We start from the raw sequence: 18917 nt of genomic DNA, 5'->3' as shown, positions 1-18917 counted from the left end.
TGTCATCGAATCTCATAGCTTGCACTAAAATATGAAAAAACGACGTAGTGACATTGTTGCTGCAAAGTATCCTGGGAGATACTTCGAGAGGGAGGATAGAGATCTGGTCTAACCAAGTAGAGACAAACTTGTCTTACATACACTGAAAGCAAAATCCTCAATGTCACTGCACCTATGAAATAAAAAGAAAATACAATATAAAATATTTCAGAGTATGTTAAAAATTTTGATTAAAAAAAATTTCACCTTTACAATTAAGAACAACTTGCTTGAAACTCCAAAAGCTTCAAATCAACGACACATTTTATTTATCTTTCCAAAAATATTTAATATACTTCCGAATCATATAAAAACTGTTCCAATTATTATAAAATTCCGCCCACAGGTGAATTTTATTTTGTGATAATGTTGAAGACATGAAGTTTCTTTATGTAATAACCATTGTTTTCTTTGTTTTTCTAATCTACTTTGGTAATTGTGTATTCCAGCTTTGTTCTTTCAAGGCATAAATAATCGTTTTTTTGCATAGTGTTTTAATACACTAAAAACTAACTAATTAACGATTTTTTTTTGTATTGCCATCCCTATTCCCTATTCTTTTAATCAAGGTGTACGTACACACAGACTTAATAACTTAATTATGCTTCAGAGTTAAAGAGAAGATATGTAAAAAATTATTTTAGGAAATAAATCTTCTTGTTTTTTGTATTTTTTTATACAACCTATTGAAGCTTTCAAAATACAAACTTTGATTCAAATAAGAGATCAGAGAGACTTTATATACATGTATGCATGCATGTTTATATAGTATTGTGACTAATTTGATAGCCACCAAGTTCTTGGCATCAATTAATTGGCTTTAATGTATCCTGCAGCATTGATAGACATACATATAAGTTCATCAAAGTAATTAACGTTATTATTCTCCAATTAGGCAAATTCTTGGAGAAATGAATTAAATATAGATCTTTTTAACATTAGTTTGAAATTTTTGGGAATTTTGACACATCCTTGTGTATAAATAATTAGATGCCTACTAAGTTCAAAGGAAAGTCTAGATAATTACACTTTGCAAAATAAAGTTCATAGGTATCATACAAGGACTAATATAGAAGATATAGTTATGAACTACACAAGAATTTATAGAGACAGATGTTCTCTCAATTATTATTTTACAACAGGCTATCTGTGGAAATTAATAAAAATAATTTAAATGCAAAATCTAGAAGATTTTACCAGAGAATTTAAAATGTGTCGATATTTTTAGCAATTAAGGGTTTATAGTTTTCAGAATACAGTGACTATTTTATATATATTTATATATATTATTACTTTTTTATATATATTTCAGTGACAAGTTCCGCATAAAGAGACATGATTTTTTGAGAAAACGCTCGGACCCGTCGATTTTTATTTTATGTTGCGCATTATTTGACATGAATTTTTGTATATAGGGTGGAACAAAAAAAAAGATATGACGTCATCGGTCATTTTTTTTAATGGAGTGCTATATTTTATATTTCATTCATTCATTTATATTTTATTGCATTTATAAAATATAGGCTAAATTCCAAGCAAGTTTCGTATAACACACCTTATCTCAAAACTCAACTGTTTCCGAAATATTTACATTTAAATGAACAAGAAAACAAATAAGTGCGTCTATTTACAAATTAGGGTAAAATCGAGGATAAAAATAATGTTATAAACGCTGCCAATTGTTTCTATTTCCATGGTTGCACTTGTAAAGAATCTCCATTTTCGATTGTCACTGTCAGTTCGAAAATAATAGTTTTTATCAGGATAAATTATGGCTAATTTAACGGAAACCCAACGAATTGAAATTTTGATGATGCTAGGGTACGGGGATCGAGTGCGTACGCAAAAACAAGTAAGTAAACTGTTTAATGCCAAATACCCAAACCATCCTATTTCTCAGTCAACAGTTAGTAAAATAGAGCACTAATTCATAACTTCAGGTCATGTTAGGGATTTGCCAAGATCAGGTCGTCCAAAAATTTCTGAGGAAACAAAATTAAACGTTCTGCTCTCCGTCGAAGAAAATCCAAACAATGCAACTTCACAAATTTCAGTTGATAATAATATAGCCGGAACGTCAGTAAGACGCATCTTAAAAGCAAATGAATACCACCCTTATAAAATTAGACTAATACACGAATTAAATGAGGACGATCCTGATCGAAGAAACCAATTTTGCGAGCACATGATGAACATTTGCAATAATAACAGTCAGTTTGTGTTACGAGTTTTGTTTTCGGATGAAGCAACTTTTTGTTTAAACGGTGTCGTAAATCGGCAAAATTGTCGGTACTGGTCAGTGTCAAATCCACACTGGGCAACTGAGGCTCATACACAGTACCGTAAATCTATTAATGTTTGGGCTGGTATCGTGGAAAATAAAGTAATAGGGCCATACTTTTTCGAAGAAAACTTAACAGGACAACGCTATTTGAATTTTATTCAAGAAGATCTTATCCCTGCTTTGGCTGCCCTATACCCAGACAAACAAGACCTCGCTGTCCCGACAGATAATTTGTGGTTTCAGCAAGACGGCGCACCGCCACATTTCTTTCGAGATGTCCGTAATTACTTGGATACAGTATTCCCAGGAAAATGGATGGGACGAAGAAGGCGAATAGAGTGGCCGGCCCGGTCACAAGACCTAAATCCCTGCGACTATTTTCTATGGGGGTACCTGAAAAGTAAAGTTTATATTGAGAAGCCAAACAACGTAGAAGATTTGAAAAATAGAATTAGATATGAAATTAGACGTATATCACCCGAAATTATTGATAGTGTTTTACGTGAGTTTGTAAACAGTCTTGCTTTCTGCCAAGAAGTAAATGGGGATCAGTTTGAACACTTGATACTTTAATAAGAGTTTTCTCAGTTTATAACATTTTATCCTCCATTTTATCTTAATTTGTACATAGACGTACTTACTTGCTTTCTTGTTGGTTAAATGTAAATATTTCTGAAACAGTTTAAGTTTTGAGATAAGGTGTGTTATACGAAACTTGCTTGGAATTTCGCCTATATTTCATAAATGCAATAAAAAATATAGCATTTCATTTAAAAAAATGACCGATTTATTTCTTTTTTTTTGTTCCATACAAAAATGTATGTGAAATAATATGCAACTTAAAATAAAAATCGACGGGTCCGAGCGTTTTCTTAAAAAAATCATGTCTCTAATTTTTTATCGAATTTATGCGATAACTTAGGCGGCCACTGTATTTCTTTTGTATTGAGGTTTGACTTTTGCGAAAAAATGCGTATTTAAAAAAAAAGAATTTGTATCAGAATGCTAATTAATGAGTGTAGGTCTTGAATAAGTAGGTAGTAATGCATTAACTCCTAGGAAAACTTAAAATCAAGCTTATCAAAAACTTGGAATTTTTACACCCATTACTAACAAGTAAGTAAAATTTTCTTAGAATTTGATTGTGATTTTGACATCTTAAAAATTGAATTGTTGTACTTTTATATCGGCATGTTGCGCAAGAGCAAAAAATAAAAATGTATAAATTAAATTTATATTACGTTGATATTATCTATTTTTGTGCCTTTGAGGAGTATCTGGCTCCAATCTAGTAATGAATAATGAATTAAATCTCCTGACATTCTTACAATTACTGAACATTGCCAAAAAAACCAGGACATAACACTTGTAAAGATACATGGGTATAACCTCTCAAGTTACTATGGTCGCTCTTGTTCAAAAGGAGGTGGCACTGCTATATTTTATAAAGATGATCTCAGTGATCATGTTAAAGTAGAGGAAGTAAACAGTCTACAGGCTGGCACTTGGAATTTTGCATTTCTAAAATTGTTATTAATAGCAATAGTTCCATAATAGTTGTTTGTGTTTCCAGATCACCTAGTGGTAACAGCCAATTTTCTCTCCACAATTTTGCTTAACCTACTTGATGAGATGTATAATAACAAAATTTCTTTTATTATTTCAGGAGTCTTTAATGTTGACTTTAGTAATCCTGATGACCATGGCATGATGGCCTTGCTTGGACTCGAGCTTGGACTAATGCAGACCTTTGGTCTAATACCTTACGTTAACTCCAACACTAAAATCACTGCTCATTGTACCACTCAGTTGGACAACATCTTTACAAATATGAATCCAAGTGTTGTCATATCTTCTGAAGTTCTTGTTTCTAATCTGTCTGATCGTTATGATTGTTCTAATCGTTACCGAATGTGGTATAGTTGTGAAGCGACAAAAATTCTCGACACACAACATGAATCGATTTTACAATATGCTGATGTCTGAGGCATGGGAGGAGGTCTATTCGGCTGAAGGAAAATTTAATACTTTCTTTCGCATTCTCTTCTATTATTTTGATTTGGCTTTTCCAATAAGTACAACTAGGTTTAAAAATAAGAAGCCAACCTGGATTACACCAGAGATAAAAAGATATTCTAAGTACATAAAAGATCTCTATGTTTGATACAAATATACTAATTCTAGGGAACACTACATTACATACAAACGTGAAAGGAAACAATATCGATGTTACATCTCCTCTTATAAAAAGTCTATAAATGATAACAAAATCTGGTCAGTCCATTGAAAACCCAGCTTTAATCACAGAATTTTTTGCTCAACATTTTACTCTTGACCCTCCACAAGGCTGTAACTCCAATATTCATGACTTGCATAATGATTATCCAACCATATTTCTCAATCCTGTTAGTTTTCAGGATATCTTTCAGATATTGATCAACCTCCCAAATAAATTTTCCTCTGGCTTGGATGAAATTCCGGTATTCGTTTTAAAGTTTGTTGGGATTCACTTAGCCGGACCCATTTCCAATGTGATCAATGAGAGTCTTGCAACCCAAATTTTTCCTTCTGCTCTTAAGAGGGCAAAAGTAGTGCCTGTTTTTAAGAAGAGAGAAAAAATGAATCCGTATTAGCATTCATATCAAAGGTATTTGAAAGGGTTATCTATCAAATAGTTATGAATTATTATTTAACTCACCATCAAATAATAAATAAACACCAATACGGATTCGTTCCCAAAAGATCAACGGAAATGGCCATTTATAGTGCAATACAATATATCATGGAGAATCTTGAGAGAAAGGTCACTGTGGCTGGACTATATTTTGATTTGTCTAAGGGGTTTGACACGGTTGACCATTCTTTACTGCTGGACATCCTGGAACAGTATGGCATTAGGGGTGCAGCATCTAAATTACTCAGTTCATATCTAGAACAAAGAGAACAAATAGTTTGTGTGACACATTCCGCCTCACCAACGTTTTCCCGCCCCCAAATTATAGGAAGAGGTGTGCCTCAGGGCTCAATATTGGGACCCGTGCTCTTCCTATTATATGTCAATGGTTTGCCTGAGCTGTTCCCTTCTAATATGATTTGTCAATTCACCGACGACACATAAGTTATAGTTGCCAGGAGGACAGTGGCAGATCTTTCACGGGGCTACTCAACCGCAATGGAGCGCATGAGAACCTGGTGTCTGAATAGTTTCGAACTCTAGTAAAACGGGGTTGATTAATTTTTCGAAGGCCACTGTTGTCTCAGAATCTCTACTTGTGTGGTCTGGTGGGCAGTCAATCCCTGTAGCCAATAGTATTAAATTCTTAGGAATACACATTGATCCCAATTTAAATTGAGAGAAACATATTATAAACCTTTATTCCAAATTAGCTAGCTTGTGTGGCTTGATTAGAAGATTAAGGGATGTAGTGTCCTTGGGGTAGGCAGGTGGACTCGATGTTAAAAAAAAACTTATGTTACTTATTTGAAAACTTATGTTAGTTATTTAGAATATTTATTTAAAATTTTGTTATTTTGTTTATATATTGCCTCTATAAATTCTAGATAAGAAAAATTAATGTATCCTATGGGAGCTAGATCCTCCTTTGTATGACGTTGCTTTGTCGTCCTGTATACGATTTTGTTGGCAAATAAAGGATATTATATTATTATTATATTATAGATATTATAGATTACAGAAACCTCACCTCTATTTAGACTCATGCACAGCTGATCCAAAAGGGAAAATAGAGCGTCATCCGTCCCCATGTGTTCTCGAAAGCCAAATTGATTTGATTACAGTATGTTGTTCCTATTTAAAAAACCAATGACTCTAACCTTGACGAGTTTTTCTATAATTTTAGCCAATGTCGGAAGAAGAGAAATTAGCCTTTGTGGAACGGTATGATTATAGCCTTTTTTAGGAAGACTGAATGCCCTCTTGAAAACAAGTTATTTTATAATACTTACCAACGAATTAATAGCAGAAGCACTCAGTTCTTGAAATATATAAAGAGACATGCAGCCCATCCCACAGACTTTTTGTTTTTTATTTCAAAAATCAGAAGTTTTATTTCATTTACATCTGTTGGATATAAAAAGAATGTATCACGGACTCTTTTGTCTGACAAATATTACAAGGCGTCTTTGGTTGGCACAATTTTAGAAGCTAGATTTTTTCCGACTGTGCAAAAGAAATCATTGAGCTTATCCGACGTAATATTACTGGAATCAGGTACAAGGGATTTTCCATAATTTTGTCTAATGTCATTTATAATTGACCAAGTTTCTTTACACACATTTTTTTAAGCTGACAATCTTGATGCATAATAATTTCTTTTTGCCGACTTTATGATGTTCCTAGTAATTCTGGAATTGTTGATTATTATGATTAAATTTTCTCAGACGCTGAAGCCATTTCCTTTTTTTTGAAGATGTTCTTATTCCCCTTGTTACCCAACATTTCTTAGATTTTTTTTCTTTTAAGTTTAACAATAGGAAAACTAGTATTAAAGACCCTCTTCAGAACCTCATGGAAATCCTCAAGTGGTTTATCACATTCAATTGAAAGCCATGTGACCTCTTCAAAAAGAGCTCTAAATTTTGCAAGAGCCCTTGAGTAGAGGAAATTTAGATAATACCGCTTCATGATCTGAGAGAGAAGTATTTAGAACACTACATGGGACATTTTTAATTTGAACACATATAATCCAGTATTGTTGCTCCATGATCATTCATCATCAGCTCATTTACATGCATACTAAGTTTAAAACCCTTTAGGATATTTTGAGCAGAAGAACTCGCTTGTTCATTGTAATTCATGTTAAAATCACCTGTCAAGATGACTGAGGAATTAGGAGAAAGCTAACTCAGCAAAATCTCTAAGTTCTCCAGAAACAATACCTGACTAGCTAAACGCGATCTATAAACAGTAATAACATAAATTTGAAACTTAGTAGAACAAACTACAGAAAATTCAAAGACCTTTTCAATGAGTAAAATTCTTTCAACCAATATTAAATTAAGATTGTGTGATTCATTATCATTAACAATGTCTAATTTTTCTCATTATGATGTTCTGTACTGGCCAACACTTAATCAAAAGGAATAATAGAGTTTGCACAATTGCAAAATTTTTGCCTTAAATTTTCTTACAATGGCAAAAAATTCGATCATGTCTCGCCCTTATTTGAAGCATCCAAGTGGTTGAATCTAGAAGAAAGGTATTTGGTACATCCGTTATATCCAACCCTTACTTATAAAATTGTTTTGTCCCAAAGTCCAAGATATCTTTTTGATAAATTCACCACTCACTCTGCAACACATGGTTGACATACACTTAATTGTGATAGCTTTGTGATTCCAAAGCATAAAACTGAAAAGTTTAAAAGTTCTTTTAGCTAAAATACTGTTAAATCACTTAATATCCTTCCTAATGAACTTGACCTCACTATCCAACTTTAGGCGCAATATCAAAAAAACTGTGCTTTCACAATGTTCATAATCTCTCCATGCTCTTTGAATCATTTTAATCATAATTACCATGTTCTTATTTTCAACACATGATGTAGATACTTTACGATAAGTTTTTACTGAAACTCTATATGCAAATATTAATATCTGAGATGCCCCTGAATATTTTATAATAGTAAATTTAGATAGCACTTATGAAAAGAAATGTAAGCCTTAGTTAAATTTTAAGCAGGACAGTTAGATAAAATAGCTGTGCTACTTTATTATTAACTGTATAATTAAAATAAAAAAATAAAAAATTATTATTATTATTATATGTAGTTTTTTATCATTCAAATGTATTTCTGTGTAGATTTAGCCTAAGGCATTCACTGGATGTTATTTTATATTTTTATTGCATTAGGTAAATGCATTTTTAAAATTTTCTTGTGATTTATATTTAACAATTTAAAATTAGTTTTGACCTTTGTTGTGCAGAAAATTCTGATGATATGATATATGAGGAATATTTTTATGATTTTGGTAAGGGAGATTACATAGCAATTAACGATTGTCTTGCTGGGATAGACTGGAATCAATTGTTTTTGGGAGAGACATCTATTGATGTCATAGTTTCAATTTTCTATAATGTGATCTACTCCTCAATGGAAAAGTTTATTCCTCTAAAGAGGTACAAAAGTTCTTCTTTTCCATCTTGGTTTTCTTCAGAGCTTCGCAGTTTGATCATAAGAAAGAAACAAATTCACAAAAAGTTTAAAATTAGTGGTTAACAGCAGGATTATGATGAATTTGTATTGTTGAGACAACAATGTGAGTACTTAAGACAGCTGTGCTATCAACAATACATTAATAAGGTGGAAATGAATGTTGCTGGCAATCCGTACTTCTGGTCATATATTCAAAACAAAAGAACTGGTTTTAGTCTTCCCTCCAGAATAACATACAATAACAGGATTAGTTATGGCATCTTCGTTATGGCTTGCCTTTTTGGGGTTTAAGCAACAAGGGATTATTAAACATAATTTTTGTGATTCAAAAAAAGGTTAGATACAGTTAGATACCTATGTTCCGCTGGGTTAAGAGATTCTTGTAAACCTCTCTTTATATCTCAAAAAATCCTAACTCTTTTTTCTCTTTTTATCTTAGAAACAGCTACTCTTATTTATAAATATCCTAGACCTCCCTCTAACACTGGTCATATGACTCGCCAGGTAAACGAATTTCCCTTACCAATCCCTACATCCTCCCTCACCAAGAACTCACTTATATACCTTAGCAAAAAAATTTACAACCATGTTTCTCTATGTATCAGACAAATTTTAGAAGTTAAGAAATTCAAAAAGGAATTAAATCACTTTTATTATCCAGGGCATATTATAGCCTTGACGATTTTTTTAATGATACCTTTTAACCTGTGCTCTGACATCATTTTAGTGTTTTAGTTTTGTTTCCTATTAAATAATTTAATTTACTTCCTCTAAATTCTGTTTTATTGACAGCTTTACTTATTTTTTAATGAAATTTATCAAAAAGATGCTTTTTTTTCTCAATCTGTTTTGTTATGATTAATTTTGGTAATGTGTGTAAATTTTATGGTAAAGTGTTTTAGATGTTATGTTTATTTGAAATTTGAAATTTAAAGTGAATTTGGAATTTTTTAGTTTTTAGGATGCTTGTACAAGATTTTGTTGTCTTACATAATATAGCACATTTTCTTTCTTTCTTTCTTTCTTAGTATGAATATCTCAAATACTGCGGATATGTTTGCAGAATACTTTTCATCTGTCTATTCTCATGAGCAAGTCAATGACATACCATCTTTTGATTTTGATAAATCCATTTGTCTGAGCACTTTAACTCTGTCAACGCAGGATGTTTATGAGGTTATTACTTCCTCTAAGAATAAGCTCTGCGCTGGACCAGCTGGGATTCCGGCATTCTTCCTAAAGAAATGTGTTTGTGTTCTTACGAAACCAATACTGTTCATTTTTAACAAATCTCTAGGTACTGGTTCTTATCCCACTCTCTGGAAGAGAAGTTTTCTAAAACCCATTTTTAAATCTGGTAGTAGAAATGAAATTTCCAATTATTGGGCTGTGTGTAACCAATCTGAGTTGCCAAAGCTGCCTAGTCAGTCATAGGATTGCCTGGAGTTTTAAATCTTTATTTAATCCTAAGCAATTTGGATTTATAAAAGGCAGATCTACTGATGCTAATTTGGTGCTGTATGTCAACTACCTCTACCACTGCTTGGAGAAGGGACTTCAGGTTGACTCAATATATACAGATTTTTCCAAGGCTTTTGATCGGGTTAACCATGGGGTACTCTTGCAGAAGCTTAGGGCTTTAGGTATCGTGGGGCCTCTTCTTCAGTGGATTTCGGGATTCATCAGAGGTAGAACCCAGATTGTTAATCTTGGAGGTACATGTTCCTCTGAAATTTTGGTGCCATCTGGGGTGCCACAGGGCTCTCACTCGGACCCTGTTTTGTTTTGCCTCTTTTTGATTGATTTAGTTTGGAAACTTGAAAATTGTCGTGTGCTAATGTTTGCTGGTGATGTTAAGCTATTTAGGCTTATCACATCCCTTTCTGATGCTGTGCTTCTGCAAAAAGACCTCAATTTGTTCTTTGATTGGTGCCACTTGAATAGAATGTCCCTTAATATCAATAAGTGCCATAAGATGACTTTTTCTAAGCAAAGAAACCCGATTGCTTTTCTTTATAAAATAAATAATGTAGCAATTGCTGTCAAAACTGAGGTTTCTGACTTAGGAATATTTATTGACTCCAGGTTGTCTTTTAAAAGTCACATCAATCAGGTGACTGGTAGGGCAATGAAAATGCTGGGTTTTATCCAACAGTCTACAACTGATTTGTCTTTGTTTACTTTTAGATTGCTACATTGAGCAGATTGAAAAAACTCAAAATAAATTTTTAAGGGTGGCTGCTTTTAGATGTGGTTACAGGAGACAGGAGTATTACTATCAGTGGGTCAGGGATAACCTGAACTTACCCACATTAGAGTCATGAAGAACATTACTTGACTTATGTTTTATGCATAAGGTTTTGTACATTTACGAACGTAGTCGCAATACAAGGTACCAGTAAACCCTCCTCTCATATTTTTTATAAAATTACTTCAAAATAATTATAGAAAATAGTGTGTATAGGGTTGTTAACAGTTTTTACTCCCTGTGAGTGTTTATGTCATCGAAAAACGTACATTTTAACCTAATAAACAAAAGTTATTATCTGTAATTGTCCTGCGCCATCTTTTATGTTTACATTTTGAGATCATAGCTGCGTTCCAGTTTCATTGTTTGTTTCATTATTTATACTGACATGTCAAAGTGTTTTAAATGTAATGCGGATTGCATTTTAAAAGAGGACAAAAATGCACTCTCCGGATATCCATGTGACATCTGCGAGCAAGTGGTGTGTAGAAACTGTTCAGGTGCAATGGCTTCGGAGATCCGAGTTATTATCCCATCAGTAATTCGTGTTTTGATTGATATCTGCACAGATTGTAGGCTCTTAGTAAAAAAGTTGCCGCTTCTTAATGGAAAAATTGCACATCTAGAGGCTGAAGTTGAATCCTTAAAAGGCGAAGTTAACAAAAACAAAAAGTCTGTTATGGAAGCAACTGAAACTCTTCGAATTTTAAAGTCAACTGATAAAACCAAAGCTTTGGAGGAAAATTCGATTGTGATCGGTGGAGGCAAGAATTTCTCTGAAAATCAGAAACTTGAAAATTGTTTTAAGACTTTCACTACCACTGTAGATCAGTCTTTGTGTGAAATAAAAGTTTCTATTTCCCAAATTTCCGCCAATCTAAACAACATAGGGCAGCACACACAAAAAAGTGAGCCAATTGACAAAAATGATACAACCAAGAATCTGGAACATCAAAATCAAACAAACTATGCAGAGATACCTAAAAAGCCAATTCCAACATCCAAACTGCTCGAGGCCCAAAATACTCAAATGAATGAGCTTATATTTGTCAATGATGATGTGCCAAAACAAAAAGACACACAAGTTAGTAGAAATCCACTTAGTAGCCAGACTAACCTATCCAATGCATCATCTGGAAAGATATGCACAGGTCCAGAGCAACCGAAGTTACGCGTGGCAAATAAAAATATTGGTGAGAGAATAGCTAAATTAACTTTAGGATTTATCTCTCCAACCTGGATGTGAACACTAGTCCCCAAGATATAATTGCAGTCCTAAACCCAAAATATGCTGGTGTTTATCAGTGTGTAAAACTTCAGTCAAAGTATAAAAACCCAAATAGCGCTGCATTTAAACTTGGAATACCTGAAGAGCTGGAAACAACATACCTTTCCGAAAGCTTTTGGCCGGATGGCTGCTACGTGGATCGTTTAAGGACACAAGGCTCAGTGGCTTCTCATAAAGCTAAACCACCTACCTGTGGAAATTTTCACAGGAGAACCCAATACCAACACAGAAAATAGTTCTAGTAATCCCCACTCCATCACTGCCCAAAGAAGCTGACCCTCACCCAGCCATACCTAATTGTAAGCACAAATTAAATATAGTTCATATAAATCCCTGGTCTTTATGTAATAAATTTTTAGATATTAGGCACTTTATAGAAAAATCTAAGTATGATATAATTACAGTCTCTGAAACATGGCTTAACAATAAACTCCTTTCTGAATCTTTTTCAATAAAAAATTTCAAGTTATATAGAAAAGACAGGCAGGGTAGGGGAGGTGGTGTCGCAATTTATGTAACTAATAAATTAAAAACAACTCTTATTGATCTGCCTTACTCAGGATATGGCATTGACCATCTTTGGATAAGTTTTAAGCATGAAGGGCAAAACATAACTGTGGGAGTAGTTTATAGGCCACCAGCAGTGGCATACTCTGAATTAAAATACTTGCATGACTTAATTCCAGAAGTGATTTGTACCTGTGACGTCTTTATATGTACATTAGATTTTAATATTAATATTTTAAATAGCACCACTGTAGAATGTAAATTTTTATATAATATTTTTACAACTTTTAATTTGACTCAAATTATTGATAAGCCTACTAGTCATCTTTGTAAATAATATTAACCTAGTCAAGGATCATGGTGTATCTGTGATCCAATACAGACAGACATGAGGCTGCATTCTGTACTATAAAATGATAAACTGAAGCCGATTAAGACTATGATATATAAAAGAGATTTTACACTGACTAACTCTGAAGAATTTAAATATTATTTAGAGCATCTAGATTGGCGTGAGTTATATAAGACGGACGATGTTAATACTAAAGTAGAAATACTTAATTCTAAACTGTTAGATTTGTTTGATATGTTTTGTCCATTAAAGCTGAGAAAATCTGGAAATACCAGTCCACCATGGCTAACCCATAATCTAAAAAAAAATGATTGAAATGAAACATAAAACCTTTAAAAAATATATCTCAGTAAAAACTGCTTCTAGTAGAACGTATTATATTGATCTAAAAAATTATGTCAATAAGGCTATAAAATTAGAAAAGAAGGCATATTTTTCCAATGAAATAAATAAATGTAAAGGTTCTAGTACAGATTTTTGGAAAAAAGTTGCTAATTGGAGAATTATTATTAATGAATTTACTCCCATTCCAAGTAGCATTAAAGAACCAAATATAATAAATAATTATTTTATAGATAGTACACCTGCTGCACAGGTTGATCCTGTTCTTTTAAATGATTTTCTCAGCTCATCTATAAATTCTGATCCATTTACATTTAGACTTGTAACAGAACTTGAGGTGCTTAGGGCCTTGAACAGTGTTGGGAGCGGTGCGGTTGGGATAGACGGAGTTTCTATACGCGTGTTAAAATCTTGTATTTCGACGTGTCTAGGCCCTCTTGTTAATATTATTAACTCGTCTTTCATGGCTGGCGTTGTTCCTGATATCTGGAAAAGGGCTCTCATAATGCCTGTTCCTAAAGTATCCAGCCCAACTTCTGTGGGTGAATTACGGCCAATTAGTATACTGCCAACTCCATCCAAAATAATTAAAAAAATTGTAAAAATCCAAATACTAGATTATCTTCTTCCTAAATGTATAATACCTAAATATCAGTCGGGATTTAGGGCTAACGACAGTTGTGCCACGGCCTTGTTGAAAATAACTAGTGATATCACAAGGTCCTTTGATAATGGTCACTGTTGCCCAACAGTGCTCATTGACATGACCAAAGCTTTTGATACTTTAAACACTGATCTTTTAGTAGCTAAATTAAATCATTATAACCTAAAGGCTAATGGATGGTTTGGCAGCTATCTGGGAAATAGGGAACAGGCAGTAAGAATTACAGATGCTGAGGGAGCAGTGAGCATCTCAAGCTGGAGGGTTGTGGGCAGGGGTGTGCCTCAGGGCTCTTTCCTGGGGCCACTTTTATTTACACTTTTTACATCAGATTTGATTCAACACATAAAACACTGTAAATACCATATGTATGCAGATGATTTACAAATCTATAGTTCAACCCCGGCTAATGAGTTGTCCACTACTTTAACCTTCATTAATGATGACTTGGAGCGTATCTCTCTTTGGGCGAGTCAAAACTCCTTATTTATTAATTCTAAAAAAACACAGGCTATATTGTTTTCTAAAAATGAGATAAACTTAGAAACTGCCACAGCTGTTAAACTTAAAATTAACGAGTCTGAAATTAATTGGACTAATCAAGTAAAAAACCTTGGTTTGCACATGGATTGCAGGTTGCAATTTGATGCTCATGTAACTCACATTTGTCAAAAATCATATCACAAACTCAAAATTCTGCATGAATTCAAAAATGTCTTACCGCTAATTAGTAAAAAAATTCTTACTGAAAGCCTAGTACTTAGTATACCTGCCTACCTTAATATTGTATACGGTCCATTCCTAACTGAAATTAACAAATATAAAATTCAAAAAATACAAAATTCATGTGTGCGGTTTACTAAAGATCTTTCACACAGGGATCATGTTAGTCAGCATATTTCAGAAATTTATACTTTAAATATGGCAGAGAGAAGATTTGCAAATCTTAGCAGTCTAGTATATAAAGTAAAAAATCTCAAAGAGCCTGCTTATTTGTCGGAGTTTTTGATGGGCCGTGGGCATCTCCACGGCATTCAGTAGATATTCGCCATAAAAATATTTTTTCAATTCCTCAGCATCGCACTGAATTTTTTAAATTGTTTGTTGTTTTGTAAATTGTTTTTAACTTATTTTGCCTACACAGAGATCTATACTTATAATATCTTGCCTGTGAGTTTTAAGGAAGTAAGCCACACTACTTTTAAGCATAAAGTTAAGGACTATATAAGGAAGAGCAATATATCAAATAATTTATTGTGACACATAATTATTTTACTGAATATATACATATGTATGAATAAATAGGTAGGAATATTAGCAGTCTTAGTTTTAGGTTTAGATATTTAAGCACGGTGGTTATTAAAATATGTGTAGCAGTACTTTCCACCTTTGTATGGTATTCTCATTTTATGTCATACAATAAAGTTTATTTTTATTTTATTTTTTTTATTGCTCTCTTGTTAGGCCCATCTTGGAGTATGGCTCAATTGTGTGGTCTCCGTCATATAACTGCTACATTGAGCAGATTGAAACTCAAAATAAATTTTTAACGGTGGCTGCTTTTAGCTGTGGTTACAGGAGACAGGAGTATTACTATCAGTGGGTCAGGGATAACCTGAACTTACCCACATTAGAGTCACGAAGAACATTACTCGACTTATGTGTTTTATGCATAAGGTTTTAAATGCTACTATAGATTGTCCTGAGTTATTGTCTCTTTTTAAACTTAGGGTGCATTCCAGATTGAATAGACAATCAGAAATATTTTCACTCCCATTCCACCATACCAATTATGGCATTAATGAGCCAATTACATGAATGGTTCAAAGTGCTAATGGTCTGTCAGGATAGATAAGCTTTTTTGACTCTAGGATTACATCTTTTAAGGGGCAGTTAAAGAATATTATTTCATAGGGGCTTTAATTAATTAACTCATTTACACCTTTCATTGATTTATAGATAGTTTTGTATCTGAATATATATGTTTGTATGGGTATGCTATGTAACACTTTTGTAAATGGATTCCATAAATAAATAAATAAATAAAATAATTATTCTGAATTTCCATATCCGTTACAATTTTCTGGCTTCATAATTCCTTATATCATAACATAAATAAATTGTTGTATGTAATTGATTAATTAAAAGGTAAAATTTTTTAAATTGAGACTATAAGAATATAAAGCGCCATCTAGTGGACATATAGGTTTCTACAAAGATCTAAGTGGATTGCAGAGTCCTATAGAATGAGGTAACCATAAACTAAATATTTTTTTATGATATATACATGTTGTTTTTGTTGGTGATGTTAGCATAATACAAATTCAGTCAAAATCCAAATTAATGAACCCACCCTAAAAGGACAACAAAGTAGAGTAAAAGGATCAATGAAGTTAATCAGCTAACTGAAATAGAATTGGATCTGGACAAACCTTATTAAATTATTGTTTCTTAGCAAGTTATTTGCTTTAAAAACTATTAAAACAAAATCAGAAAAAAATCCAGAACATTAAAATATAAACAAATAGTTTCCAAGAGGACATCCCGGCCCCTATGGACTCTTAGAGAGTCTCTTGATTACTCCAAAGACAGTTTCCAGCATTCTAGTCCTCCAGAAATACTACCAAAAGACTCAACATTATAACATCAATCACAAAAAAGTATATACCCAAACAGTAATGTACATACCTAAGGTCCATAATAATATGATATAATAAAGAAATAAGGACTATAAGGATAAATGCAATTAAATTCCTCAAGATTATATAGACTGACAGCCAGGATAAGGCTTTTATATTTCTAAATATTGGTATAGTAGGAGACTCTGTACAAAAAGAAGTTATGTAATGTTCAGAATTCAGAAAGATGTGTTTTTACATACAACAGGCATTGGTAAATATACAAGCCTAACATTGTTAAAATTTGTAATTGTTTACATAAAAGTCTACAACTGTAATTTCTTTCTATAAAACATCAATAAATTGTTTGATTGAATGGTGAAGGTGGAAATTGTTTCATTGGGCCTATAGCTTTATACAGCGCCATCTAGTAAATATTTAGGTTCCTTCAAAAATCTAAGTGGGTTGCAGAGTCCTATACAATAATTTAACAAGTGAACTAAATGTTTTTTAATGATGTTATGTACATGTTATTTTATCAATTTGTTTTGTTTATTGACCTTAGCCTAAGTATACTGAGTCCGTAAAAATCCAAATTAACCAACCCACCCTAAAGGGCCAAAGTATAGTAAAAATATAGTAAAAGAATCAATCAATGACATTAATCAGCTGACTGAAATAGAATGGGATCTGGGCAAACCTGATTAAATTGTTGTCTCTCAGCAAGTTATTTGCCAAAATCGCTTTAAAATCTATTAAAGTCAAACTCGAAAAAATCTAAACATCAAAATATAAACAAATAGGTATACATTATTTCTTATAACATACAAAAAGGAGTGGAAATCTGTCAACTGCGTATAACATCAGCACACACAATTTTAACAAAATTTACCTGTTTGAACTAATTCCTCAGCATGCGACTCATTTAGGAAGTAAACGCTTCCAAATCCAGAGTTCCAGGAATCACTCATTTTACACTTAAAATCAGTTCACCTAAATTTCCCTAATTTTTCACACACATAACACAAAACACCCGTCTAAAATCTCAAAATTATCCTTCAAAACTGCGGATAAAACAGATTTCTTTATTTGACAAATGATCTTAGATGTGGGCGATATGTAGCAATATCGATATGGATATGTGCACTGAATGCACGATATGGACATGTGTACGTCTTACTAAAGGCGATTTTTCAAGCATCCGTTAGACTGTTTTTACACGACGCGGAAGCGGCACGACATGCCGCTAGCGGATTGCCGTTGCGATATCGCCCTCAAGCTTTTACACTGAGCTGATTTTTGCCGCGTATACAGCGGATCACGATCCACAGTTGTCAGAAGTTTATTAGTCAGTTATTAGCCAAGTGTAGCCTAGTGAACTAGACAATGGAAAGAAGGCGTGTACATCTTTTATTATCAATAATAAGCTTTATTTCCAACAGGTTACATATACCCAGTTACAGGAAAATCAATTAAATATATAAATGTACGAATGCATGAATTGTATTAGATTCATGCAACTAAACTATAAAAGAATTGCTATATAATAAAAAAAAAGTAGTGAACTTGAGAGAATAAATAATAAAAAATCAACACTAAATTAGGATAAGAATCAAGAATTAATTTAAATCAAAAGAGAGAAAAAAAATCAGTAAATAAATAGTATTCAAGCTAAAAACTAAATAACTAAAAACTAAATAACCTAGCCTTCCCCACCGACCATACGCAGGTGATTCAAGATAAGTGCCAAATCGTCATGGTGACATGTCGTCATGTCAAAAGAATCAGCAATAGTGTTAAAGTTTTGACACATAAAGTGAATAGGACTCTGGTACAGAATGTTGGACCTGGCTGTGTCCAAGTTAAAAGCTGGACACTGTCTGGATCCTGGGCGTGGTATATGAAAGCAAATCCTTTGCAAAAGGGATGGGCAGTCAATTTTATCGTTAAGTAAATTAAACAAGAATTTCACCGAATGCATTTCTCTCCTCTTCGCAAGTGACCGTTCAGTATATCTAGAGAGCAGCAGGTTATGGTCAAAACCCCTTGGAGGATATACTCCATCATCCTTAAATGCCAAACATTTAAGGAATCGCCGTTGGACTGATTCTAATAGGTGAATGTGCTGGTTGTAAATTGGAGACCAAATGAGGGAGCTGTAGTCCAGCCTGGATCTAACAAATGCATAGTAGAGAGTTTTGGCAGTGGCAGTGTTCAAAAAAAGTTTGCAATTTCTAATAATAAAGCCTAGCATGCGAGTAGCTCTAGAAACAGTATCTTCGATGTGAGGGATAAAAGAAAATTTTTGGTCAAAGGTGACTCCAAGATCCTTGAAACAGGTAGACCTTGCCAGAGACTCTCCATTAACTGAGTAATTAAAGTCAATTGGACTTTTGATACGA

At 33.1% G+C, this 18917-nt stretch overlaps 1 protein-coding gene across 1 annotated transcript in view; it reads right to left on the bottom strand.

The window, feature by feature from the left end:
- LOC126737170 (bone morphogenetic protein receptor type-1B) overlaps window positions 1-17567 on the bottom strand; it is a 450789-nt gene extending 433222 nt beyond the window's left edge. Inside the window, exon 1 of the mRNA XM_050441933.1 lies at window positions 17408-17567. Within this exon, the coding sequence (XP_050297890.1) occupies window positions 17408-17486 (79 nt within the window). The 5' untranslated portion in view covers window positions 17487-17567. The remainder of the gene's footprint in view (window positions 1-17407) is intronic.
- Window positions 17568-18917: the final 1350 nt, after the last annotated feature.

Source organism: Anthonomus grandis, chromosome 6, assembly GCF_022605725.1.
Source record: "Anthonomus grandis grandis chromosome 6, icAntGran1.3, whole genome shotgun sequence".
Classification (NCBI taxonomy): Eukaryota; Metazoa; Arthropoda; class Insecta; order Coleoptera; family Curculionidae; genus Anthonomus; species Anthonomus grandis.
This window is presented reverse-complemented; position numbering and strand designations above follow the sequence as displayed.